The 14,217-nt window shown below is 48.4% G+C and overlaps 1 protein-coding gene and 1 long non-coding RNA gene across 6 annotated transcripts in view; one reads left to right on the top strand and one right to left on the bottom strand.

The window, feature by feature from the left end:
* Window positions 1-4,769: 4,769 nt before the first annotated feature.
* Window positions 4,770-14,217, top strand: part of IRX5 (iroquois homeobox 5) — a 28,857-nt gene continuing 19,409 nt past the window's right edge. The window contains exons 1-4 of one of the 5 annotated variants that reach the window (XM_028740114.2): window positions 4,770-5,580; window positions 7,446-7,851; window positions 8,177-8,953; window positions 10,368-10,441. In XM_028740114.2, coding sequence (XP_028595947.1) covers window positions 5,332-5,580; window positions 7,446-7,851; window positions 8,177-8,953; window positions 10,368-10,426 — 1,491 coding nt within the window. In that variant the 5' untranslated portion in view covers window positions 4,770-5,331 and the 3' untranslated portion in view covers window positions 10,427-10,441. Of the gene's footprint in view, window positions 5,581-6,185; window positions 6,248-7,411; window positions 7,852-8,176; window positions 8,954-10,367; window positions 10,442-14,217 lie in introns of those variants that run through there. The other 4 variants (XM_028740116.2, XM_028740117.2, XM_077931544.1 and 1 more) reach the window with 4 other exon arrangements.
* LOC114602197 (uncharacterized) lies at window positions 6,401-7,056 on the bottom strand. The gene is made up of 2 exons (XR_003707877.2): window positions 6,653-7,056; window positions 6,401-6,570 (listed from the first exon to the last, which is right to left on the bottom strand). It is a non-coding gene; the product is annotated as an uncharacterized LOC114602197 (long non-coding RNA).

Genomic DNA, 14,217 nt, shown 5'->3' with positions numbered 1-14,217 from the left:
TGTCTGAAATGTACACTGTGCATAAAACCGAACTGACGGTTGCACTCAATTCTCATTGGGGATGGAGGCAGCAAAAATAGAGAGAGAGATATGAGGGCAGTATAAATCTTCCTTCTTTCGGCCAATTGTTTAACACAATTCTTGTGGGTAGTGTCTCCCAGACAGGTTCCTCCCAACCCCGATTTATCTGCTAATATCTCAAGCAGTGGGAATGATCGAAACTTTGCAGGTGGTCTGGCTGAAAAATAAATAGAACTCCGAATTTGACAGTTATGTACTCTCTGAGAGGAAAACTGAAAACATACAAAACCCACGAAAAGCTGCCTTATACCAGGAATATTGGTCCATCCAACCTAGAATTGTCGACACTGACTGGCAGCGACTCTTGAGAATTCCAAGCAAAGATTTTCTCCCAGCCCTGCTTAGAGAGGTCGGGAACCGAATCTGGGACCTTTTGCATATAAAGCATACCGCCCCTGCCCCAATGAAATGCTTTATAGTGTGTGTGTGTGGGGGGGTACTTTTTACAAACACACACATACGAAACGCCACCAGCATAGTGCAGTTTTTAAAGGTACACAAGAACCCTGTGCGATCCGGTGGCTGAAGGACAGAATCTAGCCCCCATCTTCCATTTCCTGGAAGGGCTTCAGGGAATCTCCAAAGAGGTGAGTCACGTGAGGAATAAAGTAAAATACAAAGCATAACCTACACACCTTTTTAGTCAGGAGTATGTCCCACCGTGTCCAATAGGATTTGCTCCCATGGAACGTGTGAGCAAGCTTAGCAGCCGGAAATTTACTTCCGTAGGCTTGAATTGCCGCCCTATATGAGCTTACACGGTTTCCATTGAATTTAACGTCGCTTACTCCCGAGTAGACTAGCTATTCTACATCGTGGCTATAAATAAAATGAACGAGTCCCAACCTTCTCTGGAGGATTTTCGTGTGTCCCCTAGAAATCCTCTTTCCAATTATAAGAAAATAAAGGAAAGGAAATTTTAGCACGAATTTATATTGAAGACCGTCTGATTACGGCGTAATCATACAACATATAAACACACACCAAAAGACGCGGCGCTCTTTTATTATATGATTGCTCTTATTGTTATTTAAAGCAGGCGTTTCCTCCAGTCAAGAATTCACCCTTCAAACGCATAAAAAGAATTAGCAGCAGCGATCAGAGAGAGAAATCGATAAATATGCAGGGGAAGAAACCCCAGGAGACTTGCTTGCTCTGAATCCGGATTTGCATGACAGGATCTTCACCCGCTCCCCGCCTCCTTCCTCGTCCCCCTCCCTTTGTCCCGAAGAGTTAACAACTACAAGTCAAGGCACTGAGAGAAAGAAGTCCACCACCTCTTTCTCCGAGAGATTTCAACAGAATGGATGGGGGGGGGGGAATCCTCCCGCCCCCTGAAGTTTTGGCATTGCTTTGTCTTCCACGGCAAAACAACATGTGCAGATAACTCGGTGCCAGAGAAGTCAATGGTTGGAAGACATTCGGTTCAACTGGGTTGCGGGTTGCCCCCTCATGGGCATAATTTGACCATTACATGCAGGCAGTGGAGGGGCGGGGGGTGGAAATGAGGTGAGGAGAGGTGGGGGAGTAGATGGGGGTGCAAGAAAAGCGCAGCGTGGTAATCCTGGAGAGACCCCATTGAATTTAACAGGACTTACTCCGGAGTAAGACACGCTTAGGGCCTTGCTTGCAACGGGTGCGCGCACCTGTAGATTATTCCTGGGGAGCAGCACCTCAAACTGAATCCGTGCCTGAAAGCAAGCCTCATTTTGCTCCATGGGTCTTGGGTCCCAAGAGCATGGGCTTGGGCTTGCAGCCTGGGAGTCGCCCTCCTTTCCTCTCCGTATTTACACAGTTAAAATAAAATAAAAATCACTGATCTGTGGACTGCATAGCAACTCTTTCCCGGGTGAGTTTAAATAATCAGCAAGCTTATTAACTTACACTTCTTTCTTTTTCTTTTCTAAAAACCCTCCCGAAAAGACACATACAGTACTTGAGAAGAAGATGGTTTTGGCAGATTTCAATGGAACTTGCTCGGGGGGTCAGAAATTTAGAACATTCCTAGATCCTTCAGTTTCAGAAAGAAAGACCCGGTTAGTTGACAGATGGGTACCCACTGTTCAGAGCCAGTCTGGATAAATTTGCTCTTCTCAGCTAAGCCGCCTCCCCGACCCGCTCCAATCTATCCCCCCTCTGGGTTTTTCCATTTTTTCCTTTAAACCCAATGTCTCCCGCGTCTCCAGTGTGTAAAAGAAGCAAGCAAGCAAGCTACAAGAGGCGCCGAATTCAGCCTTACGCTTCTCCGCTGCTTTTACCAAAGTTCTCCCCCCTTCGGAGTTTTCAAGACCAAAAGCGGAGGGCGATCATCGCTCCTCTGGCGGCGGCGGCGGCGGCTGCTGCCGTGGCTTTGAAACTGACACTCTGCTTGTGTATTTCATCTAAGTAAGTGGCTGAAAGAGCGGCCGCAATCTGGCAAGAACGACCTCCGCGGAAAGGAGGACACACGCAATGGGCACCAGACCAGAGCTATAGGAAAGAAACCCCATTCCAGACCCAGACCCCTGTGCACCCTTAAAAATAAATAAATCAGCAAGCCGGGCAGGAATTTCGCCAAGAGGGGGGCTGAGATTATGTGCTGTATGGATAGATGCAGGCATGCTAACGTATTGTGACTGGCTCTGTGTGTGTGTCATTGTCTGTGGATCCCGAGAGGAAACTTCGAAAGCTCATCAGCCGGCGTCGAGATGGATACAGAGTGCATTTGAAAGACAGAAACACCCACAAGGTGATGCGGAGGCACCTCACACAAGCGAAGCCCCATCTCCGCCTCTCCCCCCCCCCCCCCGCCAAAAAAGAGGTGGAGAGAGGGTATCTTCCTACAAGCGAAGGTATCTTCCTGCTGGCCTATATATCTGCTGGAATCAAAGGCGATTACATCCTACGATCGCTGTGGATTTCCCCCTGGCCCATATGGTTTTAATCTGCTTTCTCTTCTATCCTTTTATGAGTTTTAAATGGGGCGTGTAGTAAAGATACCTGGCTTATTCTTTTAGATGTTCTGCACAAACCTCTTTCAGCAGGCAGGTCTCTCCCATCATACCCCACCCCACTTTTCTCCTTATCCCCCCCCCCCCGCGCATTTTTCTCCATCCCAAGGAGGCTGATGGCGGAAGGTAAGAAATTGCCCCTATTATCACAACAGTTTTAAAACGCCCACCTTGGATTCTTTGTGCGTATTAAATAAACATACACATTTACAATCATCTCCGCAGCATCTGAGGGGGCGTTTGCCCTGTGCCCTTTGGTTCCGCATGTAACAACAGGTATGCTACAATTCCACCAAATAACAGCCCGCTAAGATGACCAGGGAGGGGATGGAGCGACGCGACGTCGATCCCCTGGTTTGGGCACCTTTGAGTTGTTCCATTGGCCTTCATCGACCTTTACGCACGAGCTCGCGGCTGTGCGTTCGCTGCCTATACTTCTCTTATTAATGTCGAGCGGAATGAATCCGTGATACTTATCCACAGTAAACCAGTTGGGACACACAGGGAGAGTGCGGTATTCCTCACAGCAACCCGGCGAGGTAGGTTGGGAGAAAAGACTAGGACATGTCCTTCCGCCACCCCACTCCCCCGAAAAGAAATATTTGGTTGAGTTTTCATCCCGCCTCCCGCCTCCCGCCTCCCGTCCCCAGTCCAGTCCAAAAGCCTGCTCCCAAACTCGACTTCGGGCTGTCAAAACGCAAAACTAATTGGCAAAATATGGCTCGCTCGTGTATGTCGCCGCGATCCCCAAAGCGCGTGAGCTGGCCTGCCAGTCCGCGCGCCTCCAGGCGTTTGGCGCCGCCCTGAGCCAAGCAGGCCGAACGGTGCGATCCGCGCGGCACCCACGCAGGCTTCCCAACCCCCAGCCATCCCCAAAACGTTTCAAGCTCCAGCACGCTGCTTTAAGCAGGCTGCGGAGGACTCGTTAAGCCCCCTCGCTAAGTGTCAAGCGGCTGGCCCAATCCGTTTAACCCGCAGTTGCTGCTGTCGAAAGGGGAGGGGGTGGTGCTGAGTGAGCGGTAGGAGGAGAAGAAATCCACAGCTGGATTCCTCGTGAGTAAAGGGCCATGTGGCTCACCAACATCCAGTAGTAATATGTGCTACAACAACAACAATAATAAGAGCGACAAGAGAAGCACGATCGCGAAGCAACTGTGGGGAACAGAAGTTATCTTCTTGCATCTCTTCTCTGCAGATAGTTTAAGAAACAAAAACAAAACCCTCACATTAACTGCTCTTTTTTCAAATGTTTACTCGGGAAGCATCGATTCATGATTTTATTTCCCCCGTGTGTGTGTGTTTTAATGGCTACTAAATCTTGTTATGAAATCTATTTCATCAACTGAGTGCCTTTTGCATTCCAGCGCAGGGAGCCAGAGAGAGAGAGCGAGAGAGAGAGAGAGAGAGAGCGCAAAAGCTCCTCGCTATAAATCAAAAGAGAAATTGCGCTGATGGTGTATTTAGCAAATGAAGAAAGTTGGAGGTGATCTTCGCTAAACAGCTTGGCTGTTGATTGCCAACCAGAGGCCGGCGCAGTTGAGCTTGAGAGAGGGAGAGGGAGAGAGAGAGGGAGAGGGAGAGAGAGAGGGGCTGGGAAAAAGAGAGGTTTTCTGGCTGGTTGGCTTTGGTTGTGGCAAGCCCAGCAGGAGCCAACCTCCTCCTCCTCTCTCTCTCTCTCTCTCTCTCTCGTTTCCCTCCCCCTCTTCTTTTCTCTCTCCCCCCCTCCACTTTTTTCCCCTTTTTGCTTTGCCAACACCCGCGGAAGGTGGAGCTTCGGCCGCGCTGCGTCGCAGGCGTCAGAATCCTCGATTTCCAACTTCGCGTCTTGGCCGGACCTTTTGGCGAAGCGCGCAAAGGAAAGTGGGGTGGGAGAGAGAGAGAGAGAGAGAGAGAGAGAGAGAGAGAAAGCGCCCTTCTCCGTCCAAAGGAGGGAGGCAGAGAGATAAGGCGAAGGAGTAGGAGAAGAGGGGGAGGAGGAAGAGGAGGGGAGAAAAGAAGAAGGGAGCCATTCGCCGGAGTGCGTCCAAGCTCAGCTCGGCTGCACTGGAGAGGCGGCGAAGGAGGGCGCGCGCGTCGAGCCCGCTAGCCCCGGCTTGCAGAAGCACCCTCCGAGGCAGACCTCGACGACGCTCGCCGTAGAGAGAAACGCACAGGGCGCCCGGGAGAGAGGGAGGCAGGGAGGGAGGACGGACGCAGTTCCTGGCGACGGCGGTGGTGGCTGTGCGCTCGCTGCCTGGCGGGTATATGCCTGCCTCTGGCCATGTCGTATCCTCAGGGTTATTTGTACCAGCCGTCGGCTTCCTTGGCGCTCTACTCCTGCCCGGCGTACAGCACCAGCGTGATCTCCGGCCCCAGGACGGATGAGCTGGGCAGATCGTCGTCCGGCTCGGCTTTCTCTCCTTACGCCGGCTCCACCGCCTTCAGCGCGCCCTCGCCGGGTTACAACTCACACCTCCAGTACGGCGCTGATCCGGCGGCCGCGGCCGCAGCCGCTTTCTCCTCTTACGTGGTAAGGGAAGCGCTCGGGTCGCCCTCTTCCTCCTCCTCCACGCCGGCCGCTTGTGGGAAAAGGAGGAGACCGAGAGAGGGATGGAACCAGAGCTCAGGGACGAAGACTTGGCGGGGCGGGTGTTATTGGGGAGTTGTGGGGATAACCCAGGGGGCTGGAGCTTGGAGGGTTTGCAGGCTGTAACCATAGACGAAAGCGGCAGGTAAAGTGGGGAAAGATGAAGTGCAGAGGGAGGGGTGCAGGAAAGAAAAGCTGCCCGTGGATTTTGGCACCTTCCATGGCCGCAGCTCCTCAGTGGATGGTTAGCCTACCGCATTTTCTTAAAAAGAAATCGGTTGCAGGAGGAAGGATTCCTGCGCGGAGATCAATGGGACATTTCTCTCGCAAGGAAGCCTGCAGCCGGCCAGCGTCTTTCTCCTCGCTGGTTTAACTCTGGACTATCAGCCCCCCCCCCCCCCCCCAATACAGAGTTGAACGGGAGCTGCAGCGCGATCTGGTTTTATTCCATAGTAAACTCCACTTTTGCTCCCAAGGAAGCCGGGCAGCGCCACGATCCTCGGCGGCTGTTTTACGCGCGAGTAAAAGCACGCCAGGTCGCCACGCAGCAGCAGAGCACGGCGATCCTAAGCGTGTTTGCTCGGAAGTCAACCCCGCAAAGTGACTCCGGGTCAGTGTGTGATTAGGGACGCAGCTTTGATCTTGAAGGGGCTAAGAAGAGCGAGGCTTTCCGTCTGTGCCTTTTCATTTTAATTTAGGAAAGCGTATGAGAGTTAGAGTCTCAGTGAAGGTGCGTGTCTATACATACACATACACTCTCCAGTACGATTTTCAGATGTTTTAATTCATGTCAAATCCGGCAGTTTAGATGCCCAAAAGAAAAGCTGGATAAGGGGGTGACCCTTCTGCCCCTTGCCATTTCCTTGCCGTCTTAATCGGTCCCCCCAAATATTGCAGAGCTATAATTCCCATCTCATGAAGCCGAATGGCAGTCTGATAATGATGAAGATGATGATTAGAGTAGGTACAAAAAGATTTTTTTGAAGTTTCATTATCTTTTTTTAAATGTACCTACCCCTTCCACAATAATCTCAGGCAGTATGGAATACATCTGGAAACATCTGTCCAGAAGTTATGTAAAAGAAACGCTTTCAGTAGCTCAATAAATCTACAAAGAGAAAGCGAATAAAGTGGTTATTCCCTCCTGAAACTAAACAAAGCCAAAACTAAAGGGCTCCCTCTTCCATGCTTGAACTACTTCTTCTAGTTACATTTCCAATCTAAATAACGCAGCTTCTTAAAAAAGAATGCGAGTTAGGCCTCTTGGAAACACTTGGACTGGAATAGAGTTGAATCCGAATATTTCGGTTTAAGGCTTATTGTCGGGAAAATTCCCCCTCGGGAGTGGGGGGTGGGTCATGGAGGCAGAGCTTGCTATCTGTCTAGACACTGTCATGCTTCCAAGTGAAAGGGGGGGGGGAAGGGTGTGTGTGGGTTTGTGTAAAAGGTTGCGTTCAATTAGAAGGGGAGGAGGTGTAATTTGTTACTGTTTATAGCTTGGTAATTTGGCAGAGATGGAAGTGGGTGGGTGAGATACACTTTCTGGTCGCATTCAGACACCGGTGGGCAACTCGTGTTTAGCTTAGGAAAGACTTATTTTGACTCCCACCCCCAGGTATGGTGACACTCCAACTTTTAGGCCGAGTCTGTTATGGAGATGGGGGTACAACCACGTATTGTGGAGAGGACCCTTTCAAACGGGAGGGAGATGGTTTGATTTCTCAGAGATATGGATTTCAAGAATGATTATTAGGAGGTCTCCTTCTCACCTCAGGCGACGCTTCTGCCTCTCCTTCTCCTTCCTCCAGGGCTCGCCCTACGACCACACCCCCGGCATGGCCGGCTCTTTGGGGTACCACCCTTACGCGGCTCCCTTGGGATCCTACCCCTACGGCGACCCGGCCTACCGGAAAAACGCCACCCGAGACGCCACGGCCACCCTCAAGGCCTGGCTGAACGAGCACCGGAAAAACCCTTACCCCACCAAAGGCGAGAAGATCATGCTGGCCATCATCACCAAGATGACCCTCACGCAGGTCTCCACCTGGTTCGCCAACGCCCGGCGGCGCCTCAAAAAGGAGAATAAAATGACCTGGACTCCCCGGAACCGGAGCGAAGACGAGGAGGAAGAGGAGAACATCGACTTGGAGAAGAACGACGAGGAGGAGCCACAGAAGCTGGAGGAGAAGGGCGATCTGGAGGCGATCGAGATAGGTAAGCGGCCGATGGAGATGAGAGGAGACGGATTTGGGGAGGTGAACTGGGTTGTACGCTTTTTGGCAAGGGGATCGGTCTGGGGCGAGGGAGGAGCAGGGGATCGCTAGACTTAATGGGGCTGAAACGGCCATGAGGGGGAAATAGAAACTGTCTGGATTAGTCCCCAGAAAACCTTGGTTCCAGAGTAGTTTATAAGGCGCGTTTTGGGAAGGTGTTTTTTCCCCCTTCCTGGGACTCGACGGGGTGGGTGGGAAGGCCGAGGATCGGGCTCCAGAGAGGCCTCAAGGACTGTGTGTCGCCCTCCCTCTGCCCTTGTCCTCAGGTGCTGGAGACCCGAAGGGAGGCGCGGCAGGCAAAGAAGCCGACGGCGCGTTGAGCGACTCGGATTGTAAAGAAGCCCCCGACGAGGCGTTGTCTAAAGGAGGCCCCGGGGCCTCGCCGCCTTTGGCCCATTGTCTGCCGGCGGCAGCGGCTGCTGCTGCAGCGGGCCGCCTCCTTCTCCAAGCGCACCAGCAGCTGCACCCGGCCGGAGGAGAGGACCCGCAGCCGGCCCACCCGCTGCCCGCCCAGTACAGACCCCCTTCGACGGACCTGCACCCCCTCCTGCCTTCCAGCAACGGGACGTCGGTGATCCACTCGCCCCAGGCGGCTCCCCAGGCAGCAGCGGCGGCGGGAGCCGGGGCCCTTTCCAAGCCTAAACTGTGGTCTTTGGCGGAGATCGCCACCTCAGCGGACAAATCGAAGGAGGGCAGCGGCGAGGCGGCCCCGCAGGCTCCGAGTTTAGCCGGAGCCGGCTCCGCGCAATCCCCGACGGCGCGGTCGCCTTCCTCCACGCACTGCCCTTTCCCCAATGGCGCCTCGGTCCTCTCGCGGCCCCTCTATTACACCACCAGCCCCTTTTACCCGGGTTACACGAACTACAGCTCTTTCGGACACCTCTCCGGCAACGCGGCGACGGCGGGGAACCCCAGCCCCCATTTTAACGGATTAAACCAGACTATTTTGAACAGAGCGGAAGCCTTGGCTAAAGAAACTAAAATCCTCAGAAGCCAGTCCCAGTTTGATCTTAGTAAAGACTCGCCTTACGAACTGAAGAAAGGTATGTCGCATATTTAATCTTGAGTTTCTTCCCAGATTAAACCCTCTTCGTCATCCACGACCGGACTATCCCCTCTCCCTTGATTTGTCTTTTCTTTTTAATTTTTTATGTTGTCTATTTCTTTCTGCTTTTTTATTGTTGTTGGTTTTAATTTATTTACAACCAATTCAGACTTGATTTTGGCAGAGGTTGCTTTTTTAATTAAAAAAGGAGAGAACTAAGTGCGGAAGGAGGAAAGCAAGAAAACGGGGGGGGGGGGGGGAGAGAGAGAAACCCAGACCACTCCAGTTTCCAAAATCAGTGGTATAATTTATTTGAGAAAGCAGAAAATAAGCAGCTCTTGGGAGGAGAACTAATAATAATAATAATGTCTTAAGGTAAAAGTGCAGGAAGTGCGGGAAGAAAGAAAAAAATACCCACATGGGGAGGGCGGGGGAAGGCAGAAACAATTTGTATGAAATGTTATTCTGTATATTTAATGTAGCTTTTTTGTATTTAAATCGGTAACACTATCTTTGAAGTAAATTATGAAATCCAACCGCCTGTACAGCCATCAATGTTGGTTTTTTTGGTAATATAAAATATAAATATATATATATATAAATATATATATACATTTCTGTGTCTTTTCCCAAATTGTTTCATAGTTTTAAAATCTATCTATATATATATATACAAGTTTAAATTAAATTTTTATGCCTATTGAATTACGATTAGTAGTATTATATTATTACTCAATGCGAAGAACTTTTTTAAAAAAAATTAGGGGAAGCGGGAGAAGCCGGTCAACCCACGGGATTAAGTATAAAAATGCAGATGCCCCTTTGTCAAATGTCGGTATTTAATCAAAGCACAGAGCTGTTTAAAAAAATACAAATTATTTTATTTATTCATTTTGATGGCAAAGTGGAGCCGACAGAAGGAAATGTGGGTTGGGGCGGAGACCCATAACAAAAGACATATTTAGAGTACATTCCTTCCACCACCACTCTTAAAAGGGGAAAGAGGGGAGGGGAAGCGGAAATCTGCACTCTAAGAATTTAACTGAAAGTAACTTTTCCAAGTGAGGGACGGATGTTTCCTGAACGCAGGCGATTTGGGCAAAGCCTCTACATTTGGCATAAGTTCCACCTGATGGATTTGGTGACAGGTGGGACCGGGAAGAAAGGCGAAAGCATACAGGGGTGAGCGGGGGAGGGAGGATGCAGTGAAATATGTACAGGTGATTGACTTGTGAAAGGAAGCGCCGGTGACGTTCCGGATCTAATGAGGGCCTGTCAGGGGAGTTAATTCAGTCTGAAAATCTGTGGGTCTGATCCCCGCGTAGGATGAGTGGCCTTCTAATTCTGCCTCGTTAAACGCGCAGAAGGTCCCAGGGTCCGGTCTCTCTGCATCATCTTTTTTTTTTTTTAAGGGTTTCGGGCAGAAAAGCTGGGAAAGATCTCTGCCAGAGAGACCTTGGACTCTCCCTGAGCTAGCTGGGACCCATGAACTGATTCAGTAAAAGCAGCACACCCCCCCTCAAAAAAACAAAAAAACAACAACAACAACAAAAAAAAAAAACAAACAAACCCGCAGCCGAATATGCCAGCTTGCTGTCTTAAGGCTCCCCCCGGTTTCCCTTGCCCCACCGCCCCCCTGGGGACCCAGTCCCGTGGATGCTAGCGGGCGACTCTGAACGTCTATCGCTTGTAGCTTGCTGCTTGTCGAGCGGGGTGGATGGATGGATGGATACAGGGATACAGGAGGAGAGGATGGAGATTTCCTGTGGAAGTGCACTCAAAAGCGCAGGATGGCAACAGCGGACCGTCTCTTAACCTAATTACTTTTAATCAGTGTCGGGCTTTATGCAAAGCAGTCAGCTCGTGAACTTTGCTAATGAGTTCGATTTTATGCCAGATTTATCCCTTATTACTATTTCAAAGGTCTGCAGAGTTTTTACGGAGAGGGATAGGGGGAATACATATTAAAAGAGAATACACTGGGGAAACAGATGGATAAATAGCTCTGTTTGTGCATATACTGTGTGCATCTCTCTCTATGTGTGTGTATACGGACAGACATTTCAGTTGTGCGTGTATAATACACACACACAGACAGAGAGAGGAAATATCTCCCTGCATCGCTAGCCTCAAGTTTAGCATTAAAATTATTCCCCCTATTGGCGGCTCCATTCTGCAAAAGCACTTGATGGTTTGGCGGGGTGTGCGTGCTGCCTGTACGGAGATTAGCACGTACAAATGGAAGGTTGAGGAGGGTCGCCTTTGGATTGCTTCCCAAATTCACAGGTAGGTGTCACACTTGTACCGAATTTCAAACATAGCGCTCATCTTTTGAAAGTTGGTCGAGTTTAAAGAGGGAGCGACAAGAAGCGCTTAAAAAAAAATATCTAGCACATCCACGGGAAACTTGAGTGGGGTGAAAGGAAGGCTCCGAAGAAAGATGGATTTCCGATTTGCTAAATCATTTGGAGCTCAGGAAACTTAACCACCTAGGGTCGCGATTTGATGTGAGGGTCTCACTCCTACACATACTGCCGGTTCTTTGGGGGACTCAGATTTATTTCCAGGTCTCAGGGTTATGGGCTTTTAAATAGAGGAGAAAGGAAAATTAAAAGTATTCCCCCCCCCCGCGCAATATCTCTTCCATTAATGGGAAAGGGGCATTGAATATTTATGAAAACACTGCCCTTAAAATATAAAAAAATTTTAAAAGAAAAGAAAACCCACAACTCAGAAGTGAAATAAGATAGCTTTCTTTTTCTATTTTTCACCTCTGCTTGGAAATTGATTGGCATCCCAGCCTCGAACCCACGATATCGAAGGGAAATTAAGTTGATTCTTACCCGCTTGCCTTGATTGTTTCCTTAACACAGGGAGCCTAAAAATATTTTCTCGGGAATAAACGCCATTGATTTGAACGAGATGGCAATGAATTTTCGTGGATTTTAGAAAGGCGACAACTTGTATTCGTTTGCTTAATCTTTCAACTCGGAGTTCACTTCCAGCATTTAAAAATTATTAAATATCTTCCTGCAAAAAGAGAGAGAGAATACCCCCCCATCACTTTGGATTTTCTACGGATGTCAGTTCCTAGCCTTTCGTCACTGCCTCGGAAAATAGGAAAAATTGTCTCCCTATATTTGTATAAATCTTTTGCGAGCTTTTCGGAACTTCGACTGGACCCGCATAATTAATTAGCTGCTAATTGGTTTAGCTACATACAGTTAAACGATTTGCGGGTGGGGGTAATCTTTTTCCTTTCACCCTCAAAGCGACCGAGATGTGATTTGATTTCCCCCAAGAAACCACGGGGTATATACAAATACTCTTTTAGCCTGGCCGATAAATCTAAATAAAGAAGTCAAAGCTGTTTAAACGTGTAAACAATCACATATTAGGGCCATAAGAATACTGTAAATAATGATTTCAAAGAAAGCACCGATTCAATACCCAGGTCAAATCGTTCATCTGAACTGTGATGCGGGGAGGGGGAGTGATGGCGGGGAGGGGGGGGAACTCTCCACAAATCAACCTGTTGCACTTACTTCCATCATTTAAGGGAAAAGAAAGTTGCGGATGATTCGTTGACCTTAGTTGAGTTCAGGGGAAACTGTTGTCCTATTAGAAATGGCCATCCGATCTTTCAATTCTGAAAGGCGCCTTTTAAATATAAATATAATGTTTAGCTTCCCGACATTCTAAAATAAAATAAAGAAGGCCGTGTTATACTTGGTATGGTTTTTTAAAAAAATAATTACGACCATTTTCAGCACGCACGTATATGAAAGCCTCGAGACTGTTGCTGATGTTATTTATAATTTTAATAACCACGATTCTTTCAGTCTTTGAATTTGGGGGGGGGACACCACACAAACTCAGAATATAAGGTTAGTAACTTAAACATAAATATTGTCAACCTTGGTTCCTTCTATATAATAATGATCATATTGAATGGCGCGCCAACAGTCTCCATAAGGTTTTCTTTTGATGTATTAAATTCCTAAGGGAATTAATCAATTTCCTTTAAGATACAACTAACCGGCCTGCTGTCCTTCTTGATTCTAGTTAAGGCTGAACTAGGATTATGAATAGATAATAAATCCAATAAAAATTAAGTGTACTCTCCTCTCCAGGTGAAATTTTAAATACATGTGTAACTAACATGCATTTGTCTGGGATACCCTTAGCAAAACATGTCTTCGGGTTGTTGTTGTTTTTATAGCAGCAAAAATAATGTTATGGTAATTAGCGTTTACAATGACATCCGAAACAAATTTACATTTTTATTTTAAACGGGGTGATTTTTGTTTTTATGTCTAAAGATCTAAAAACATCTGGAGCCTAGAGTTGTGTCCAATGTTTGTTCTACTCAGAGTAGACGCACTGAAATTCATGGACAAGAGAAACTTAAGTCCATTAATATGAACGTGTCTCCTCTAAGTAAAACTTGGCTGGGTGCTATTTCCCACCAACTGTATTTTCGGGAGGAAGTTACATACAAAACAGTCATTTCATCCCAAATAGTGTTTATGTATGCTGGGGTTTTTTTGGGGGGGGCGGGGAGGAGGCAAAACAATTTTCCTGAGCATCCAAAATGGGACACCACGTGAATCTGGTAGGAGGCTGATGTGCCGTGGTGCTAAATAGACCCCCCCCCCCCAAACACACACCAATACTTGAAAAAAAGATCTATGCGTTCCAGTGGAATTTCCTTCGTATTAGAAGTAATCAGGCGTATTAGATATCGAAAGGAAAGTCATTCCCATTGATTTCAGTTAAATTTACTTCGGAATCGCAACGTGCAAAGTACCTGGAGTCAAACCAGTTTCGATCCACTTGCGTTAGTGAAAGGAACCGCTTTTCGTCGTCTAAATATAACAAGTGGTCTCTGCATGGCTTTAGAAGCAAAACATAAGGCGGTTCATAATGGGTAGGTGTGCGCTAGCCAACTCACCCCCTGTGAAGTTTATGGATGTGGGGTGGTGGGAGAACAAGGCTTGTCAGTTTCAGTCCAGGGTTCCAGCTTTCTGAGACGTTTCGAACGTTCGGTGGGGAAGAGAGAGAGAACTCGTGTAAAGGTGTAACGTGTGGATCTCTGACTAATTTATTAAACCTGCAGCGAATGTGAATCCATCCTGGGTTGGGGGGGGGGCAGCCGGGCAGCTATCTTCCTCATTCACACAAAGGTAGAAAACAGCTGGACTTGAAAACAAAGTTTGGGGTAATAGAAGTATTCTCGTAAATGGGGGGGGGGGTCCGAAT

Source organism: Podarcis muralis, chromosome 7 (genome assembly GCF_964188315.1).
Source record: "Podarcis muralis chromosome 7, rPodMur119.hap1.1, whole genome shotgun sequence".
Taxonomy (NCBI): Eukaryota; Metazoa; Chordata; class Lepidosauria; order Squamata; family Lacertidae; genus Podarcis; species Podarcis muralis.
This window is presented reverse-complemented; position numbering and strand designations above follow the sequence as displayed.